Source organism: Perca fluviatilis, chromosome 19 (genome assembly GCF_010015445.1).
Source record: "Perca fluviatilis chromosome 19, GENO_Pfluv_1.0, whole genome shotgun sequence".
Taxonomy (NCBI): domain Eukaryota; kingdom Metazoa; phylum Chordata; class Actinopteri; order Perciformes; family Percidae; genus Perca; species Perca fluviatilis.
Genome location: NC_053130.1, coordinates 20289258 through 20306959, shown reverse-complemented (window position 1 = coordinate 20306959; position 17702 = coordinate 20289258). Strand labels below are relative to the sequence as shown.

The 17702-nt window shown below is 39.9% G+C and overlaps 1 protein-coding gene across 4 annotated transcripts in view; it reads right to left on the bottom strand.

The window, feature by feature from the left end:
- The window catches only part of LOC120548537 (collagen alpha-1(XIX) chain-like), a 95684-nt gene that overhangs the window by 23263 nt on the left and 54719 nt on the right, over positions 1 to 17702 (bottom strand). For all 4 annotated transcript variants that reach the window (XM_039784841.1, XM_039784842.1, XM_039784843.1 and 1 more), the window contains 16 exons: positions 17306 to 17341; positions 13506 to 13568; positions 13387 to 13431; positions 11805 to 11837; positions 8038 to 8076; positions 7868 to 7912; positions 7128 to 7154; positions 6663 to 6707; positions 5552 to 5605; positions 5027 to 5080; positions 3879 to 3950; positions 2250 to 2291; positions 1267 to 1344; positions 861 to 896; positions 517 to 570; positions 219 to 272 (listed from right to left, as the gene is read on the bottom strand). In XM_039784841.1, coding sequence (XP_039640775.1) covers positions 219 to 272; positions 517 to 570; positions 861 to 896; positions 1267 to 1344; positions 2250 to 2291; positions 3879 to 3950; positions 5027 to 5080; positions 5552 to 5605; positions 6663 to 6707; positions 7128 to 7154; positions 7868 to 7912; positions 8038 to 8076; positions 11805 to 11837; positions 13387 to 13431; positions 13506 to 13568; positions 17306 to 17341 — 777 coding nt within the window. The remainder of the gene's footprint in view (positions 1 to 218; positions 273 to 516; positions 571 to 860; positions 897 to 1266; positions 1345 to 2249; positions 2292 to 3878; positions 3951 to 5026; positions 5081 to 5551; positions 5606 to 6662; positions 6708 to 7127; positions 7155 to 7867; positions 7913 to 8037; positions 8077 to 11804; positions 11838 to 13386; positions 13432 to 13505; positions 13569 to 17305; positions 17342 to 17702) is intronic.

Below are 17702 nucleotides of genomic sequence, written 5' to 3'. Positions count from 1 at the left end.
AAAACGTGCTAACAACAGGGTGCTGCCAATTTGTCGTAAACTGCAACATTTGCTTGAAACTGATGTTTTCTAGTGAACAGCAGGACAAGCTGCTAATTATCCACAAACTGAAGCTGCACTGTGAAAGTTGACTTTGACGTCCAGGTTTGCTCAGTAGTTCTCATTGCAGATCAGTGATGCTGAACTGCAGAAAGCAAAAATGAGATTTTCTCACTTACTGGTTCACCTGGAGGTCCGGCAGGGCCCGGGGGGCCTGGCCATCCAGGGGAGCCCTTTAATTGAAACAAAGAAAGGAGTTAACAATCCTCCTGGCTAGGATATCAAGCAGACATGCAAGGCTGTGACTCTGCTTTCACACCCATCTCAGTTGGTGGGCATTTGTGTCCAGCAGCCGTGATACATCGTACTTGTTCATCCGCAGTGGAAGCTGACATTCTTTTATGCTTTAAGCCGTCTTTTATCTGCAGATGTGTGAGGGAGTGAATACGAGTGGAAGGGCATACTGATCTCACTCACCTCTTTTCCTGGAACTCCAGGAGGGCCAGATAAACCTGGGGGTCCGCGAGGGCCCTGAAAAACCCAGACACTCTCATTTTTACAGTCCATCTTATAGAACCACACAACAATTGATCAACACTGCAGAATGTTATTTGTATTGTAAAATAATTGCAAAACCGCTGGCAACAGCATCAACGAGCTGAAGACATTATAGAACCACACAAGTGATCAACACTGCAGAATGGTATTTGTATTGTAAAATAATTGCAAAACCGCTGGCAACAGCATCAACGAGCTGAAGACATGTGAAAATAAACTTGAACATGTTTATGTGTTTTGGAGTCTGAGAATTTTCCACAAACCTCAATTCCCGGCTTTCCTGGGGGTCCCATGCGGCCCTAAGAACACATAACACATCTTGTTAACACTATCTGCCCTCTAGCACCCAGGACCCAATAAAGGAATTGTGTTAGACACCTTTTGCTCTATTGATTCACTGTCTTTAACAATCCTGTATTTAAAAAATGAAAGCAGACTCACTCTCAATCAAACCTGTGTGAGGTTCAAACTGGCAGTGCAGTATAACGGTGAAGGCAGAGTGCAACACGCCAGCACCTCGCAGTATTGGCAAGCGTTTTCATCTGAGAGTGTATTTCATGAACACTGATATTCAAAGAGGGTCTCTTTCTCTTTACCTCTTTCTGTCATACTTTGAACTAAATGATGAATGTGGGAGACACATACCAATCAATACAACATCATACTCACAGGCGAGCCTATGATACTCTCTCCAGGTTCGCCTTTGTCACCATGGTCTCCGGGCAAACCTGGGACACCTCTCTCACCCTGACAAAAATACAAGGGAGCAGTCAGTGGTGTTTCAATGATTGTAAAATGTAGAGATGGAGAGCTGCTGCATTGCATAATCATTAATTCAAACTCTGCCGGAACTGAATTTCCCTTTATGTTTTGTCTTTAGTCACTTCATGGGTAAGAAACACAACTATGCTCAAGGCCAATGGTATGCACATGTTTGTTATGTATTTCATTGGAACTCATGCGATACACACTGTATGTTCAAATGCTTGATTATTATTTTTTCCATGACAACACCTTTAATATTTGTGACATCTTTAGGTCAATGTTTTGCAAACCTGCTAACAAGCTCAGCATGATATTGTCAGAAAACCTTAAAATCTCTACTACAGTTTAAAATGAAGTACATACAGTATGTGAGCAGATTTTGGTTTTTTAAAAACTAATAAGCAAGAAAGCAGAGAGGACCTACTACTACCAGTTAGCTGAGAGTAAGGGATAAACAGTTGAAATAGATCCTACAAGTAATGGATACATAGCTAAACCTAATGAATACATGGTTGAAATAGCTAAAAAGAAAATATTACTATAGGCTAAAAATGTCCTTTTATATAATTAATACTGTTAAATAACATCCAGTTTGAAATCAATAACTGAATAAATAAATGAACACATTTGGAACAGGTGGTCGTCATGAAGGAGTGCTTGAGATCATCTGACAGGGCTGGGGAGGGTGGGGTTAAGTCTTACTAAAAAGATTGTGAACCACTGACCTAAACTGTACCTGAACATGAACATCTTTTTTATTTATTTTTAAATAGTGTTAACATAAAGCATAAATACTGGAGTTGCCATAAATACAACTGATCTATCTGCGGAATATTAATAGTGAGATGTTTGTGTTGGTGATGCTCCACCACCACAGTGCTTCCTACCTTGGGCCCGCGAGACCCTCTGCTTACAGACAACCCATCGCCCTACAAAAAAACAAGAAGAAGACTATCAGAATAGGGATTCACTGTACATTCATCAGCAATTCACTTTGAGACCTGAGGTGCAGCCCAAAAAAAGCTGTTCTAGTGCTGGAATTTGAACAGGTATTGAATCTGTACGAGCTGCACTCCACATTGCAAATGGTCTGAACACAGTGTTGCATTATGGGCTCATGTTCAATACTGTTTACAACATTTTTAATAGTTTCTATGTACAGTGGCAGACTGATAATGGCATACCACAGAGAAAAACCTTGATTGGAATAGAGGCTACTGTAAGCATTATTTACTGTTCAGTTCTCATGAGACATTGATTTCTGTGGTCAGCATGTATTAGTGTTACAAAGCCTACATTGCACAATGTAAATTAGCTGTGCAGAAGTTGGTCAGATTTGAACTAACACAGCAATTCTACAGTTTTAGGGAGAAATGTACCAACTCACTCAATCATAAAACAGAGAAAAGTTTGGGAAGTACAGAACTTTTTGAGACTAATAACATAATCCTATGACTGCATTTTCTTTTTCAAAAAATAAAAAGTTTAATTAGAGATTATGCATTGGCACTCCACTGAAACAAAACAGTACAGTACTTGAGAGGAGAGGGAGACTGCTAATATATTCAAATAATAAAAGTTATAAGAAACAAAGAACAAATTGATCATTATTCCTTTAAAGGCCAAATCAATAAAGTGTCATTAACAACTTGAGCAGGCTGACTCATTACAGATCCTCAGATCATCTGCATTAACTTCTGTTTATTGCTTCCCCCCCACCCCTTTTCTTTGTCATACATTACGAAGACCATAAAATGTTGAGAATCCATTTTCCTCCAATGCCTCCAAACAGAAGTGATGTCCGTAAAAGACAATCAGGATCTACGCAGGAGGATGTCTACTCTAAACGATAGACATCTCTCTTTGTTTAGCTTTTCAACTACAACATAAGGGGTCATTGGCCTGCAACTCCCGTTGACACAATTTTCAAAGTGCTGGAGCACATTAAGGAGGTTTAAATACTTCTGCCTGAACACAATCTTTCCCTTATTACTCTGCTCAACTCAACCGACTACCCATTGCTTGATGAGTAGGTCTGCTGTCGGGCTTAATGTTCACTTCAGTGTTTCCACACACAAACAGACATGATTGTTCAAAGCCATAGAGCACTTGCCGGTGATTGAGGAGTGCAAGCACTGTCAACCAGGACTGAGGCCGTGGCAGCATGTGCTGCCTTTTTGGGGACCCTTTAATGAACATTTCTATATGCAAAGCCATGTCCATAAAAGAGAGTGCTTCAACAGCTATAAGCTCCAAAGTGAGAGGGTAGGTGATTACCCAGGCTGGGGTTATTCAATGGTGGATTCCTTAATGGCATTGCATCTTCATAATGTGATGGCAGCTACGCAGCCAGAGGAGCTAGTTTTCTGTACCTTGTCTGCTGCTGTTCCAGCTGTTTGCAGATGATATATGCATGGTGAACTTCTGATGAATTGTTCTTTTCTACTTTTGCGTCTTGTGACTCCAGGGTTGAAGCCAAAAAGGTCAAATGAAAGTGAACTTGATATGGTACCCACCATATATCCACCTCCAGGCTCTCCAGGCTCACCCTTAGGTCCCTGTGGCCCCATTACTCCACCAGAGTCCCCCTACAAACAGAAAGACAGACGGTATTCAGAAGATTCTCCATAGACAAAATGTCAGACAGGCTCTGTCATCTCATCAATGCAAAGGATGTGCTGTATTACACACAGGGAGGTGAACAAGGAAGAGTCTGGAGGGTGAAGCAGGTGCACACACCAGTTTGCACCTCAGTAGTTATAAACATTAACATTGTTTGTTAGAGAGGACAGCTTTTGGCACTGCATGGACCCTTACAAACCATCAAGTTTGTCGGTTGGAAATTGCTGTCCCCAAGGCAGTAACAGTAGTGTCTGCTTTCTGCTTCCTGCCTCAAATATATTTGGTGTTCCCATCATAGATACAATTTAATTTAAGTGTTTTGAATTTTCTACCAAAATCATTTTTATTTACCCCCCAAAATGAAATTGCACTATGCACTTTGGTGCCTTAGTGCTATTATCTTTAAACATTAGCGACGTGGCTCTACAGATGGCAGTGTTGGTCGGTCGGTTCACCACTTTGGTCAAGACTCAGATGGATTATGATTACATTCCGTACAAATAAATTAAATCCTACTAACTTTGGTGATCCTCTGACTTTTCCTATAGTGGCATCATGAGCTAAACATTTCAATATGCTTGATACTTTGAGTTTATGACCAAATGCCTCGCCTCAGCTGTACCTTGCTTTTAGTGTTAATTAGTGAATATTAGCATGCTAACAGGCTAAACTACAATGGTGAACATGATCTTCTAAAAATCAGCATGTTAGCATAGTCACTATGCATGTTAGCATGTTGACGTTAGCTTTGTTTATTTTGACAAGTGACAAACCATCAAATATGCATGTCAACTGTGCACTTTTCATCTTTCAGCACAGTATTTGAAACAAGTCATACTGTAAGAACAAATGTGTGTACAAATAATAGTAGTCAGAGGCATCAGAGGCAAGAGCACAAAGGTACAACATGATTGACAATGGCATGCTGGGCGAGTAATCTGAAAGGTGTCTTCACAAGTTGTCTACCATGTTCAACCTGTGATGAAAAATCATAGCTTCATATTTTTCTTTGAGGTAAGAACTTGATCGGAAGTTTACCTACCTTTTCTCCTTTCAGGCCATCTCTCCCAGGCATCCCTGACTCCCCTGGCGAGCCCTGTAAATAGTGGTGAAAAGAGACACATCTATCACCAGGCCTTCATCTCCTCACACACATTTATCTCCTCCTCCTCACTGCTTCAGCGGGCTGCCGTGTTCCAACATAATTTCCCTTAGCCAGGATTTATGAAATGCCTCTTTTCCCTCCCTGCTTTTGAGTAAAGACAGATGCTCATTACCGAAGCAGGTGTGGAGAACAGATTGAGCCTCTGCCTCCGTTCCTGGCATAAAGAGCTTAGACTTGTCTCTTTCCACTAATTAATTCTTAAATTTGATTACTGATCGTCTGTGTAAAAATTCTGGACTTTTCTCCCTACTTCCTCTCTGTCTCTGCCTGTTGACGTTTATCTGTTTATCTCTCTTTTTCATTTTGGCAGGCTGAGTTAAAGAGGAGAGGATATGGCATGGTGACAGATAAGGCAATGAAAAACAAGGCTTGACATGAAGTGTCTAGCGCTAATATACTTACTGGCTCGCCTGAGAGTCCTGGGAGTCCAGTGGGTCCAGGCAGGCCTTGCTTGCCCTGGCAAAACACAAAGGAAAACCAACAGTTTGGGCTATTTTCTGCCTTTGTTTGGTGACAGAATTTTCTGGGCTTTTAAATGTTACAGCCCAGCCAGCTACACTGTGGACACGACTTTTGAGAGTACTTCAAATAGCCCTGTTTTTTTTAAGTGCTGCCTGCTATAATTTTTAATAAACCATGGTTAGTTTCATGGCAATAACTGTATGCCGATGATATCATCATGACTGTGCAGCCGTAAGTTTGCACGCACATGTCATTTCAAATACATGCTTAAATCCTGGTTATGCTGTTATTCTAGATAAAGTCTTTACATGCATTCCCCTTTTCAACTCATTATTGTCTTTGTATATTCACTGATGAACTGAACGATCCAAATATTACCATGGAAACTGAGCTTACGTCGAATGATAACAACTGAGAAAAGAAGTACACAAGCATCAGTACCTGGCTGCTATCTACTGTATATACCCCTTTTTATCACTGGGAAAAAAAGCATCTACATTATTATGACTGTTTTATCATATTTTTATAAACCAAGTTTAAAAGAATATTCTAGCATCTTAAATTATGAGTTTTAAGTTTAATTCATGTTAATGAGTTGGTTTACAGTGAATGCATTTGCAATACTTTTAATACCTGGTATTATTATGAGGATTGAAGAAAAGGTAACGCCTGCACACTTACTCCATGCCACGAAAGTTTAATAATGACAACGTTTCGATCCTACTTGGATCTTTGTTAGATCGCAATGGTTGATCAAAAAATATTACAATCATTGCCACAGAAACCAAACTTTCACCAAAACCAGTTAGAACAACAGTGAAAAGGTAAATACAATGAGATGTTTACATTTCCGTATGCTAGTTAATATTGACCTGAACCAGCTCTTACGATCAAGTTTTACAAGTAACAGCATCAAATCTCTTATCCAGTTTTATTATTGACCTAAACTTGAAAACGTTCGTCTCACTATCTTTTATGTTCAGCAGGTTTTAGTCTCCGTTTGACCTACTGTAAGTGGCACAGCTGACATGAGATAAATACAAAGACTTACCTCTGGTCCTTGATCTCCCTTGAGTCCTGGCGGCCCGATGTTTCCCTGTCACAGCACCAAAAAAGGGTGAGTGAGAGGTATGGGGAGGCAGGAAAATGGAGGAGAAAAAAAAACATTAGGCTTGTCACAATAGAAAATCTGAATTCAAGATAAAAATGTTTGGAGAGGCATAAAAGTCGACAGCAGAATAGAGTGAAGGTCTGCTTCAGTTGCAACTGGAAGATAATTATGGTGGCGTGTTGGCTAGAAACAACCGCTCAAAAACACCAAACAGGACATCTATAATCTCTGCCATGTTGCAGTGCTGCTAGCTCAGAACTTGACTGTATGTCAAAAAAAGAATCTTTTCTACAATAAAAGAAAAGTGATACTTAATGGACTAAAATGGCTTTGGAGCCTTATTTTGTTGGCAGTAGATATTGTTGCTCAAGTTCTAGTGCAAGTGCCAATTCTTCAACAAGTTACCTTGAAGCCTTGCAGTCCTCTCTCCCCCTGTAGAAAGTAAAAGAGATAGACAACCATAATTTCTTAAGACGTGCATAAAGGAAATTGTCATGTAAGCCATTCCTCTTGCTGACTGGAGTAAGTTTTTTTTTAAATGTCCTCAAGGACCTTTATGAAGTTGGCTTTTATATTGTGTAACGTTTAAAAGAACAGTGTTTCCTTTGCAAAGTTTGCTTCTTTGTTCTAAGAATATGAATACAAACAAAGCAGTAACTTTAAAAAAAAAAGAAAAGAAAAGAAAAAGAAATTACCTCTGAGATACCAAAAAAATAATTTCTATGCCTCAAAACACTTACACTCATGGTGATATGCCGAGTGTTTGGTTTTGATACAATTCAGTACATTTTTCATTTGCAGATCCTCATATCTTTACATTTTTACAATTTATTTTCTTCTTTTTCATTTAGCTGACAGTCTTTGATGTTCGGTCAATAGCTGCATAAGTGGCCTTTGTAATCTGCTTGCCTCAAGTAGATGCATCTGTTGTTTTGCGGTCCTAGCTACAATTGTACCACAATTTATTCTGTGCTCCACCTCTGCGCAGCACAAAGACGACATCAAACTCATCTGAATGTCAACACTGCTTTTGTTACATCATTTTTACGCTGTAGTGTCAAATGTTGGATGCAATGAAAACTAATACTGAGTTTCTTATGGTTTTATTGTCTTTACTGAGAAATAATAATGAGGGAAATAGTTACCTCATCTCCTTTTTCTCCCTTTTGTGTCTTCTCCGTCATTGCATCCTCAAATACAAAAGAAAACAGACCACTTCAGATTCTGACTTAAGTGAACCTGTAAGTGTACAAGAGGAACAACAGGTACCGTACATAAACATTTCAGGTTTTGTGATAAAAAAACAGCTGCTTACAGTTTCAGAGAGCTGTCTCAATCCGTGAGCTGTCATCACCTAGAAGTAATGAAAAAGACACAGTGTTTCCTAAACAGTCACCACTGAAGTACACGCTGTTGTTTTTTTGTTTTTTTTGAGGAAATATAGAACTTTTTCTTGATTTCCAAATATATAATAAATCACTAGGTAGATATCATGTTTTTATATTTGTTTTATATCTTCAGTGAAGTTTAGAAATGGGGTGACAAGGCCACCGGGCAGAGCCATCAACAACAAAATGAAATTAAATGAAAGGGGAAAGGTCAACAAAATTGAGGCAGGCGGATGCCTAGAACTACTCCAGGTGAAGAGAAGAAATGTCCACATTAAATCCCAAATCTAAAGCAGCAATTACTAGGATTCAAAGTGTTTTTACAGAGCTACTTGATCCTCATATCATTCTTCGTACAGGTAACACATCAAATCAAAGACCTGACATTAACATCACAGCAGATCAGAATGAGATCTGATAGCACTTGATCAAAGAAAAATACAGGTGTAAATACTACCCAGGACACATTGAGGATTAATTGCTCTCCACAATCAATTTTTAAACTGTAAAAGGAACAATTCCAGTGAAACATAACCCCGAACTACTGACATAAGTGACCACATTTAAGTGTATATACGCAAAAGCATTTTTGATCCACACATCTATAAACAGAAAATTAAGTCCAGCATTCTAGTTGTCTAACAAGTTTTTCTGACTGCACAAAAGGTTTCAAAAGCGAGGCCAATGTTTAAAGCCAAACGTATTAAAAAACTGAGCGAAGCAATCTCAGAGCAAATCTAATTATCTATCTATAATCACCAGAACTCATTACATTTTAATGTCCTCAGGCCCTTTGTGTTGTGTTAACCACATGTTTCACCCCCATATGCAGTTATAACCAGTTCAGTTTTGGGTGGTTTTAGCATAATAATAAAAGAAATGAGAGACAATAGAAGAAATCTTGAAACTAAAAGACATTTTGTGGTGACCCCGTGGCACTTCCATTTTGGAATGCCTATTGAGATCATTGGTTTCTTCCCTTTTTTCTTTTCTTTGTCCACCTCTGCAAGTGCCCTTGTTTCTGGACTCATGTTTTCCAGTGAGCCCTGTGAGAGTGTTACTGTGATTAAGGGCTGTACAAATAAACTTGACATGAAGCTGTCCTTCAGCAGCAATGGTTAAAATAACCTTCAGTAAGGAAGTGAATCCCCTACTGCCCCAGTGGAGTGTCTGCATAATCAGTCAACCTTCAACCTGCAGTCACTCACTAAAGCAGCTGCTGTGTCTCAGTTCCATCAGTACCAGATCAGAAATGTCTGCCACTAGAACACTGCAAAGAACCTTTTACTCAACATAACTTGGAATAACAGATTCAGTTTAATAGATTGTAAAACTCTATTGTGAAACTCTATTGTAAAGCAATACTGGCAGCAATAAAAACAGGACAACCTCAGAGCTGAAAAGACTGTTTTGCCACTTTAAAGGCGTTGGGGGAAGTGATGGCCGTGCATGCCTGTAAGCACACTGCTCCTCCCCGTCACTAATAAACAGAGGCGCAAGAAGGTTTATGAAGGGATGGTAATGATCCAAACCCTTACTTCTGCTGTGTAAGGGAAATCAATGCTTAACTGCCAAAATTACCTGCCACAGGAAAGCAGAGAGCACAGACAGAGACTGGTACTAAATATTCAAACAGCCTCATTTATCAAATGACTAATGTTTTCCCCTCTGCTGTGTGCTATAGCACTGTATGCATCTCCTATATCCTGGGTGGCCCATACCTCACTACACAACAATGCACACAACTGACTATTTCAGTTTTGATATAGCATTTCTTTATCTTGCTCCCCTAATCGAAATGAAATTTAGGGAAATTTTATTCAAAAATAATTGCAAAGCAAGACCTCAGTGTTTTGAACAGCTATTAAAACCGCCTACATTGATATCTATTCTTATTAAGGGAGTAGACTTTGTTGGTAAGACAGAAACCAGTGAAACCAGCGGAGGGGGAGCGATATTTGTTCTCTATATAATTAAGCTGTCAAATTTCCATATGAATCGCTTGCTAACAAGCAGTGATGAGAATGAGAGCCATCAAACTTTGTTTCCAAGCTCATGTCTGAAGCCTTCAGAGGGGTAAATAGGCATCAAGTCTTTAGAACCAAACCCATTAGAACAGAGTCATCTAAATGTCAAACCCCTCACTTTGTTATACGTGGGCTCCAACACCATTTTTTCATTTGACGTTTTTATACTTAAATTTCTTCTTTCTTTTTAAAGGGTACTTATTGTCGCAGCATTTTGAGTCACAACTGCCCCCTCCCAGATATTTCACTCATTTGTCACAGTGTGTTTTTGACTTTAAAATGTCTAAGCATGAGTTCTCTCATCCCAGCACCACCCACGCTGTGTCACCTTCAGCGTACAGACAGCCACCATGATGTCAGACTTTTTCTTTAAAAAAAAAATATTTTTCTCCAGTAAAAGCATCACTCGTGTCTTCCAACAAAAATCATTTTACTATAATTTACAATTATGAACATTATAAAGAGGTCATGTACTGCATGACCCCCATTAATTCACACTATACAGATTGTTTTGTTCCAAGTGAGTTCCAAGAGTAGGACATCAGTGGGGGATGGCTAGTGCAAATGTGTTTAATTTGATACTAGATAGGAAAGGAAATCACAGTTCACAGCTTTCAGTGCCTCTGCAAGCTATTTTGTACATATTTATTTGCTTTGCTCTACATTGCTAAAAGAATTACTCACTGGGAACTTGCTGCCAAATATCAGTGAGTTCATTAACTGAAAAAAGGAAGCTTTTCCTTAGAGAAATTCAACACAACTAATCTCAACTGCCCATGTTGCATGCCCTTTATCAACACTGATCCACTGTTTTGTAGTTAAAATACATATCTAAACATGGAACAAATCAGCAGGGTTGTCAATGAATGGAAATTGGTTACAAGATGACATGCCACGATGTTGGAGGAATGACAGCATGGGTAAACACTACACTGCTGTTGCTTTTTCATCCATGGTCCCGACATTTCTTTCATAGTAGGATGTGAACCGCTTACTAATGCACAAAAAATTCTTTATGTTGGTCGCAGAGAACAAAGCAATGACGTTATAATGATTTCTTTTAGTGTTAAGGCCGTTTTATGCTTCTGCGTCGAATCGACGGCGTACCCCCGCAGACCGCTCTGCGTCTACGCCGGACCCCGTAGCCTGACATGCACCTCTCGAAAAATGTAACACATCACGGTGACGCACGTCTCTCAGCCGTGGCTCGGTACCGTTGCATTTCCCCCGACTCATTTCCTGGTTCTCCTTCTCCATAAACAACATGAAATCAAGGAGAGGGTTCACTTTTCCTGCTACAGATGTCCCACCTTGGTCAGAAAGCACAGGGGAGACACTTTGTTTCTCTCACTATGACTCTAGAGTCGGTACTCGCTCCGAAGCTAATCGCCGTCACTCTCTCACTTCTCCCTCTACCACACACTCCCCCCCACACACACACACACATGCCGGCTCAACGCACACACCAGCGCACAAGTATAAACACCAGGCCACTTACGTAGGCTACGGTGAAAGCTCTGCGTGGAGCCTCCGCAGAACCATAAAACGGCCTTTAGTCAACCAACATGTTGTGGTATCTCTCCTGACAAAACTTTGATACAATGTCATACTAACTGACAATGAATGATATTCTGTAAGTTGGGCTTTCACCACTGTATTGTACTCACAGGCCCAGGAGGACCAGGAAGGCCAACATCACCCTGAAAATACATAGAAACATCAATAAGAGACTGAAACAGGTACAATAAAAGGAGAAGAAAAAAAATACACAGCCTAAAAATTTCACTTGAGAAACTACTTCTGAAAGCAAGTTGCCACTGGTGACCTTGTACAGCTGCATCAGTAGGTTTTGGAGCAACAATAAAGGAGGCAATAATGTGTCCAGACTTCAGAGAAAATACTGGCTAACTCAAGTGATGCGATAAGAACCACAAGATGAGTGGAAGGAAAAGCATAGTTCACTGGTGTGCATTTCATGTAGAATGTACTTATAGTGTGTGTAACCCTTTATAATGGGCGTACTGAGTGCTCCAGGGAACCATAGACGGTTCTTAATTGTGATGCATTGCATTTGGGAGCCTCCACTCCTCCATTCATAATTTACAAGCTATAATGTTTGTGCTTTTAAAAAAACAAGAAAACATCTGCATACACACAGTACTATAAACTAATACAAAACACTGAGAGAATACATGCTGTACCATAACAAACCTACACAATCCTCTGAATGTGTGACTCAAAACATATGTGTTCAAACTTTTTAACAGAAAAGGTTTAAAAAGTTTTTAATCCCCATCTGGATCTGGATCAAAATACACATAACGACAGACAATCATCCAGTTTTCTGGAGAATTCCTAGATCCTGGGAGTGAAGGACTTAATGGTTTAATTAAACAAGTTGCACAACTTATCCCCATTATGCAGACATTCATGGTCCCCAGAGGATGAATCCAACTGACTTTGGTAAAACCCTGATTTTTCCTCTAGCGCTACCATGAGGTTGACATTTTTTGGGGTTTAAGTGAAATATCTCAACAACTATTGGATGGATTGTCATCAAATTTGATACTGTGACTTTGGGTGATCCTCTGTCTTTCATCAAACACCACCAAAAGGTCAAAGTTGTCACTTAACGTAAAATATATCAAGATCTACCAGATAGATTGGCAGAAAATTGCATGGATCCAACTGTTTATCCTAATGGTACATGGTGGCAAATCATAATACATTTTTCCTTGATTCATGACAAAATGTACAACCATAAAAAGATGTACATACCCAAACACTCACACTGACGCACACTGTCAACAGCAAGAAAATTATATATGTCATGCATTCAGGAACAAAGGATAAACAATAGCATCTATAAAAACCATGAAATAATTACCGATTCATTATTTGCTGCTAAATGATTTCAAAGAACCTTGGAAGATAAACAGACTTGAAGAAGATAACTAACTCCAAAGGTTTAACCTCTGAGTTCTAGTATATCATACCAATTATATCGCTTGAACCACATCACCTCCACCACCTCTGTCTCTCCTTTTCTCAGCTCTGCTTCTTTTTTCTCACACACACACACACACACACACACACACACACACACACACACACACACACACACACACACACACACACACACACACACACACACACACACACACACACACACACACACACAGGCTGAATCCCAGGGAGCACAAACAGAGGGAATCATCATGTATGACACTTGACATTGATGTGACTTACTTTTTGTCCTTTCATCCCACTGGCCCCTTCAGCACCTGGCTGACCCTGTTGGAGGAAGCCTTAGTTAATGACTCTGTAACATGACGGCATTGTAAATGTCACTGCAGGAAAATACGTACAGGGTCTCCTCTCTCTCCTTTCTCCCCTTTTCCCCCTGGGACTGCAGGCTCACCCCTCTCCACCTGTATGTGAACAGAGCAGATCATTGACAGTGACTGACAGCAAAGGCAGGGCAAAAAGACAGAAAGCTCAGAGAATGAAACTTAGCAAGGGCAGACATTATAAATAAGTAAACTAAATAGAAAAACATACAGTATTGTGTCATTTCAGAATAAAACAAACAACACGTTTGTAATCATGGTAGGAAAAAAAGAAGCACTACGTGACTTTGTGATACTATGTATGGAGTTGAATGGCTAGCAGGATAATGATAAACTCGAGCCCCTGTTGCAATGCAGCACATTTCCATTTTAAAATCATTCCCCTGTCTGCCAATAGATGGCACTTTATGACTGCTGGTGAGCTGTCCTCAGAGTATTTTTTAATAGGATTTCTTCCTGTCAGTTATGTGGAGAGTACTCTTAGTAAACATAACTGTAAAACAAATGTACTTGCACATTGGTCAAGACATACTGTACAGGGAATGAATAATCAAAAATATTTGTGATAGAAAATGTTTACATACATAAATGCAAGAGAACTCAGCAGCCTCAAGAGAACTCAGCAGCCTCATCATACTACAGTATATGCATTATTATATGCTATTTTAGCTACATAGCAGATATATGGCTAAGAATTCACTAAATGCATCTGGAGACGCACAAATACATCGTTTCACATCTCCGAAGACACTTCATAAAGTTAATCTGTTGTGATATTTTTGTTTTTTGTCGAAACATAATAACAGAGAGCAAAAAAAAAAAAAGATTGTTCATCAACAATTATTGTTCTTTTGTATGACATGTGTGTAGATTTGTAGGGAACGCTTCAGATACTCTGTGCTGAGACATTATGGAGCAATGAGCATCTGTTTAGCAATCTGAGAAGACATCTGAGAAAGGTTGCCGCATATTTGCACACTCCTCCTGAGCGACGGCTGGACTCTAACCAACAATAATTGCCATTCCGTTTCAGCCCCTCCCCCATTCCTTCCACTCACTAACAGCAGCCGCAGTGATGCCATTCATTTAATGAGATATAGTCACTGTTTCCTCGTCCAAATTATGAGCTGTTATTAAGTCAGCACACTGCTGCGATGTATGAACAGATGGATTGTTCTATTAATATTTTAGGTGGGGAGGACAGACTGGTGGTAAAATTGACTTTGAGTACTAATTGAATTCTGTTCAGCTTTATCAACCACATTGGGAACTCATGACCAATATAATCTTACAATAATCTTATCAACTATATCACTGTTGGCGTGCTATCAGTCAGAGGACCGTTTCCTAACAAAGGTAGCTCACAATACAGTATCTGTCTTACAGTAACTGTAAAACACATGCTGTATTGTACACAGAAAATGGTCTCTCACTGAGTAATGACTCAATGTAAATCCCATCGGGTGGAAAGTTAGTATTAGCCTGTGATGTCACTTGCTGTAAAAATGTTGTGCACTGTATTCTGGCTTGGACTCATGGCAAAATATTATCGCTATCATTGTTAGATCTCCAAGGAACATCATTCAAAGTCAATGTATTGGCAGAGGGGTATGTAACAAGTTAATAAACCTTTCAAATGAGATTAACTGCAGCACGGCCAGTATTTATCCTGATTATAACTGTATTTACACAATGACAAAGCCCAGCGTGTTTAGGACGGGGACCTGGTACGACTGCAGAAGCCTGTGGGTGATATGCTGACTTTAAGTCACCTCGAGTCATCAAACTGTAATTAAGCCAGTCTGCATCCCTCTCTGCCTCTCCATCAATATCTGCAGTGTTCTGTCAGAGCCCGTTTGAGACTGTCAGTGGGAGACACAGTTATGGAGATGTGATTCATGTGAATGTGCACATCATGCACGGCACAGACCTTTTGTTTTCTTACTTTAAAACATTCACACTCTGCTGAGTGAGTGAGAGGAGGCTCGGCTCACACCAGATGTTACACGGGCTGCAGTTTAGTCTAACTTGCATCTGTTTTGTCCAAGCTAAAAAATGCACAAGGACGGCCACTAAGAATCTCTGATGCTGCTCAATTATTACTGCTACTGGAAACTTACTTTCCATTGCTCTCTGAGGTGTGCTGGTTTAGCTTCTCCCGCTTATCATGCTGGATTGGGGAAATTCCTTTAAATGCACAGCTATGTATTTCATTTTAACAGATTGAAATGTAAAGTGATTCTCTTGGACAAGAGAGTTTTCTTGTCATCCACAGTAAGCATGAATTTATAAAGACAAAGGGAAGATCGTTCCATAATGTGAGGGCATGACTGATTAAGGCTGGTATGCACAATTAATGTAAGCATTCTTTGTGGTGTATTTCTACATAACATCAGCATGAGTTGACATTCTTAGAAAAAACGGTTAATCATATTATTTAATCATAATGCCACCTTTAATCTAATCTCAAATGAGTAGCTTTGTTCTCCTGCAGGTGTTACTCTACCTTTCATCATTCTGAAATCAATTGAAAGTTGTGTGTTACAGCAACAAATGTTACACACAATTAGCTTTATGTGTCTTTTCCTTTTCTGTGTTCAAACTCATCGTCATTAATTTAACAAAAGACCTACAGTATGAAAGTGAAGTAGCAATAGCAAATATGATGCAAAACCCACAATCTCAGAGCCATTTTCCTTTATGCCATGTCAAGGTTTGAGTTTTACGGCTTTATTTTATGATACGAGACCGATTCAAGTGACATAATAAAGCTGCAACTCAGTAGCCAATTACAGAAAACTCATGAAAACCTGATCAAGGTAACCTGTTTGTCATTTTGTTCTTAAGCTTGATTTACAAGGGCATGGTATTACTATGGTATTTTTCATCCAAATGAAACCACTATCCATTGTGCCTTCACCTAAGTATACTCTACTGTAATCCCATTTGTTTTGAGGTATAATAAGTGTGTCCTCATACAGACAACTTTGTTTTTCAAGGTTGGCTGACACGTCTCCTTCCTCTAGGCAGAGGGAGCAGGAGGAATTCTGTGGCCTGAGCTGACACACCAGTAAACGACGCACCTATACATCAAATGAACAGCTGCGGTCAGGAGGTTGTCCACTACACAATAGCTTTCACTCTCAGCATGATCACAAGTGGGCCACTGGAGGCCTGGTGGGTGGGGGCTGAAGGGGGGTTGGGCTTGTGAAGGAAGCGGGTAGCAACAAAAAGAGTAGGAGGCTAGGTAGAGGTCCATGTTTGTGAGTTTTTTACACCACATATCTCATGTGCCTCTGGTGAGCTACAGCACCCCTGGGCTTCATGAAAATGATTGCAGACCCTTTTTTGCAAAAGCACTGTATGTAATGGCCATCTGTCTGTTTGGAGTGCAAGCACTGAGTCGCTCTGTGCTGCGCTGCAGGAGGCGCAGGGTGGGAACAGCTATTTAACTTGCACAGTAGATAGGCTACAATTGACTGAAAGGTGCCATTTCCGACGAGGGACATCCGTTCCTGACTGCAAACACAAAAAATGTCAGTCAGTGACAATGAGGTCTGGTCACACATACGTCTGACTTGTCTTGGCTGGCTTCTACGGCACGGTGAGTCTTTATTCAGACAACACAGTGCAGATGATTAAACTCCTCGCCTATTTGGAGGACTGCTATGATGAACGCTGCTCAGTCATCTTGACAATTTATCCTTGCTGGGATTGCAGGTAAGTAACGGTTTATAAAACTGGGAGACAGCTCAAATCTACTTTAAATGCCACATGTCAGTACTTTGTTTTGATATGAACAATGTTTTGAGTGATACCTTGACACTTGTTCCTTCCGGGGTTCCTGGGGGACCCTGCAATTACAAGCAATGGGACAATCTTTTTCACACAAATAAAGGATAAAAGGATTTCATGTCACAAAAAGATGTTTAAATGAACACTCATGAACAGTACCACTTTTTAATCACTTTAACCATCCTAAGCCTTTCCTAGCCTTTGTTTAAACTGGCAGGTTTACTTAAAAACATATTCAGATTTACAGCGAAGGCCTGTTGTATTATATTTTCTAACCTTTGCACTACTGTTAGCACTCATAAAAGATGTGGCTGGTGCCCAGCAGTCTATAGATTATCTTTGATTGTGGCCTTTGTTTCATGCCTTTCACAAACTCTCCTGTTGTCGTGCAATGCTAATTTGACTTTGAAAAATAACCGC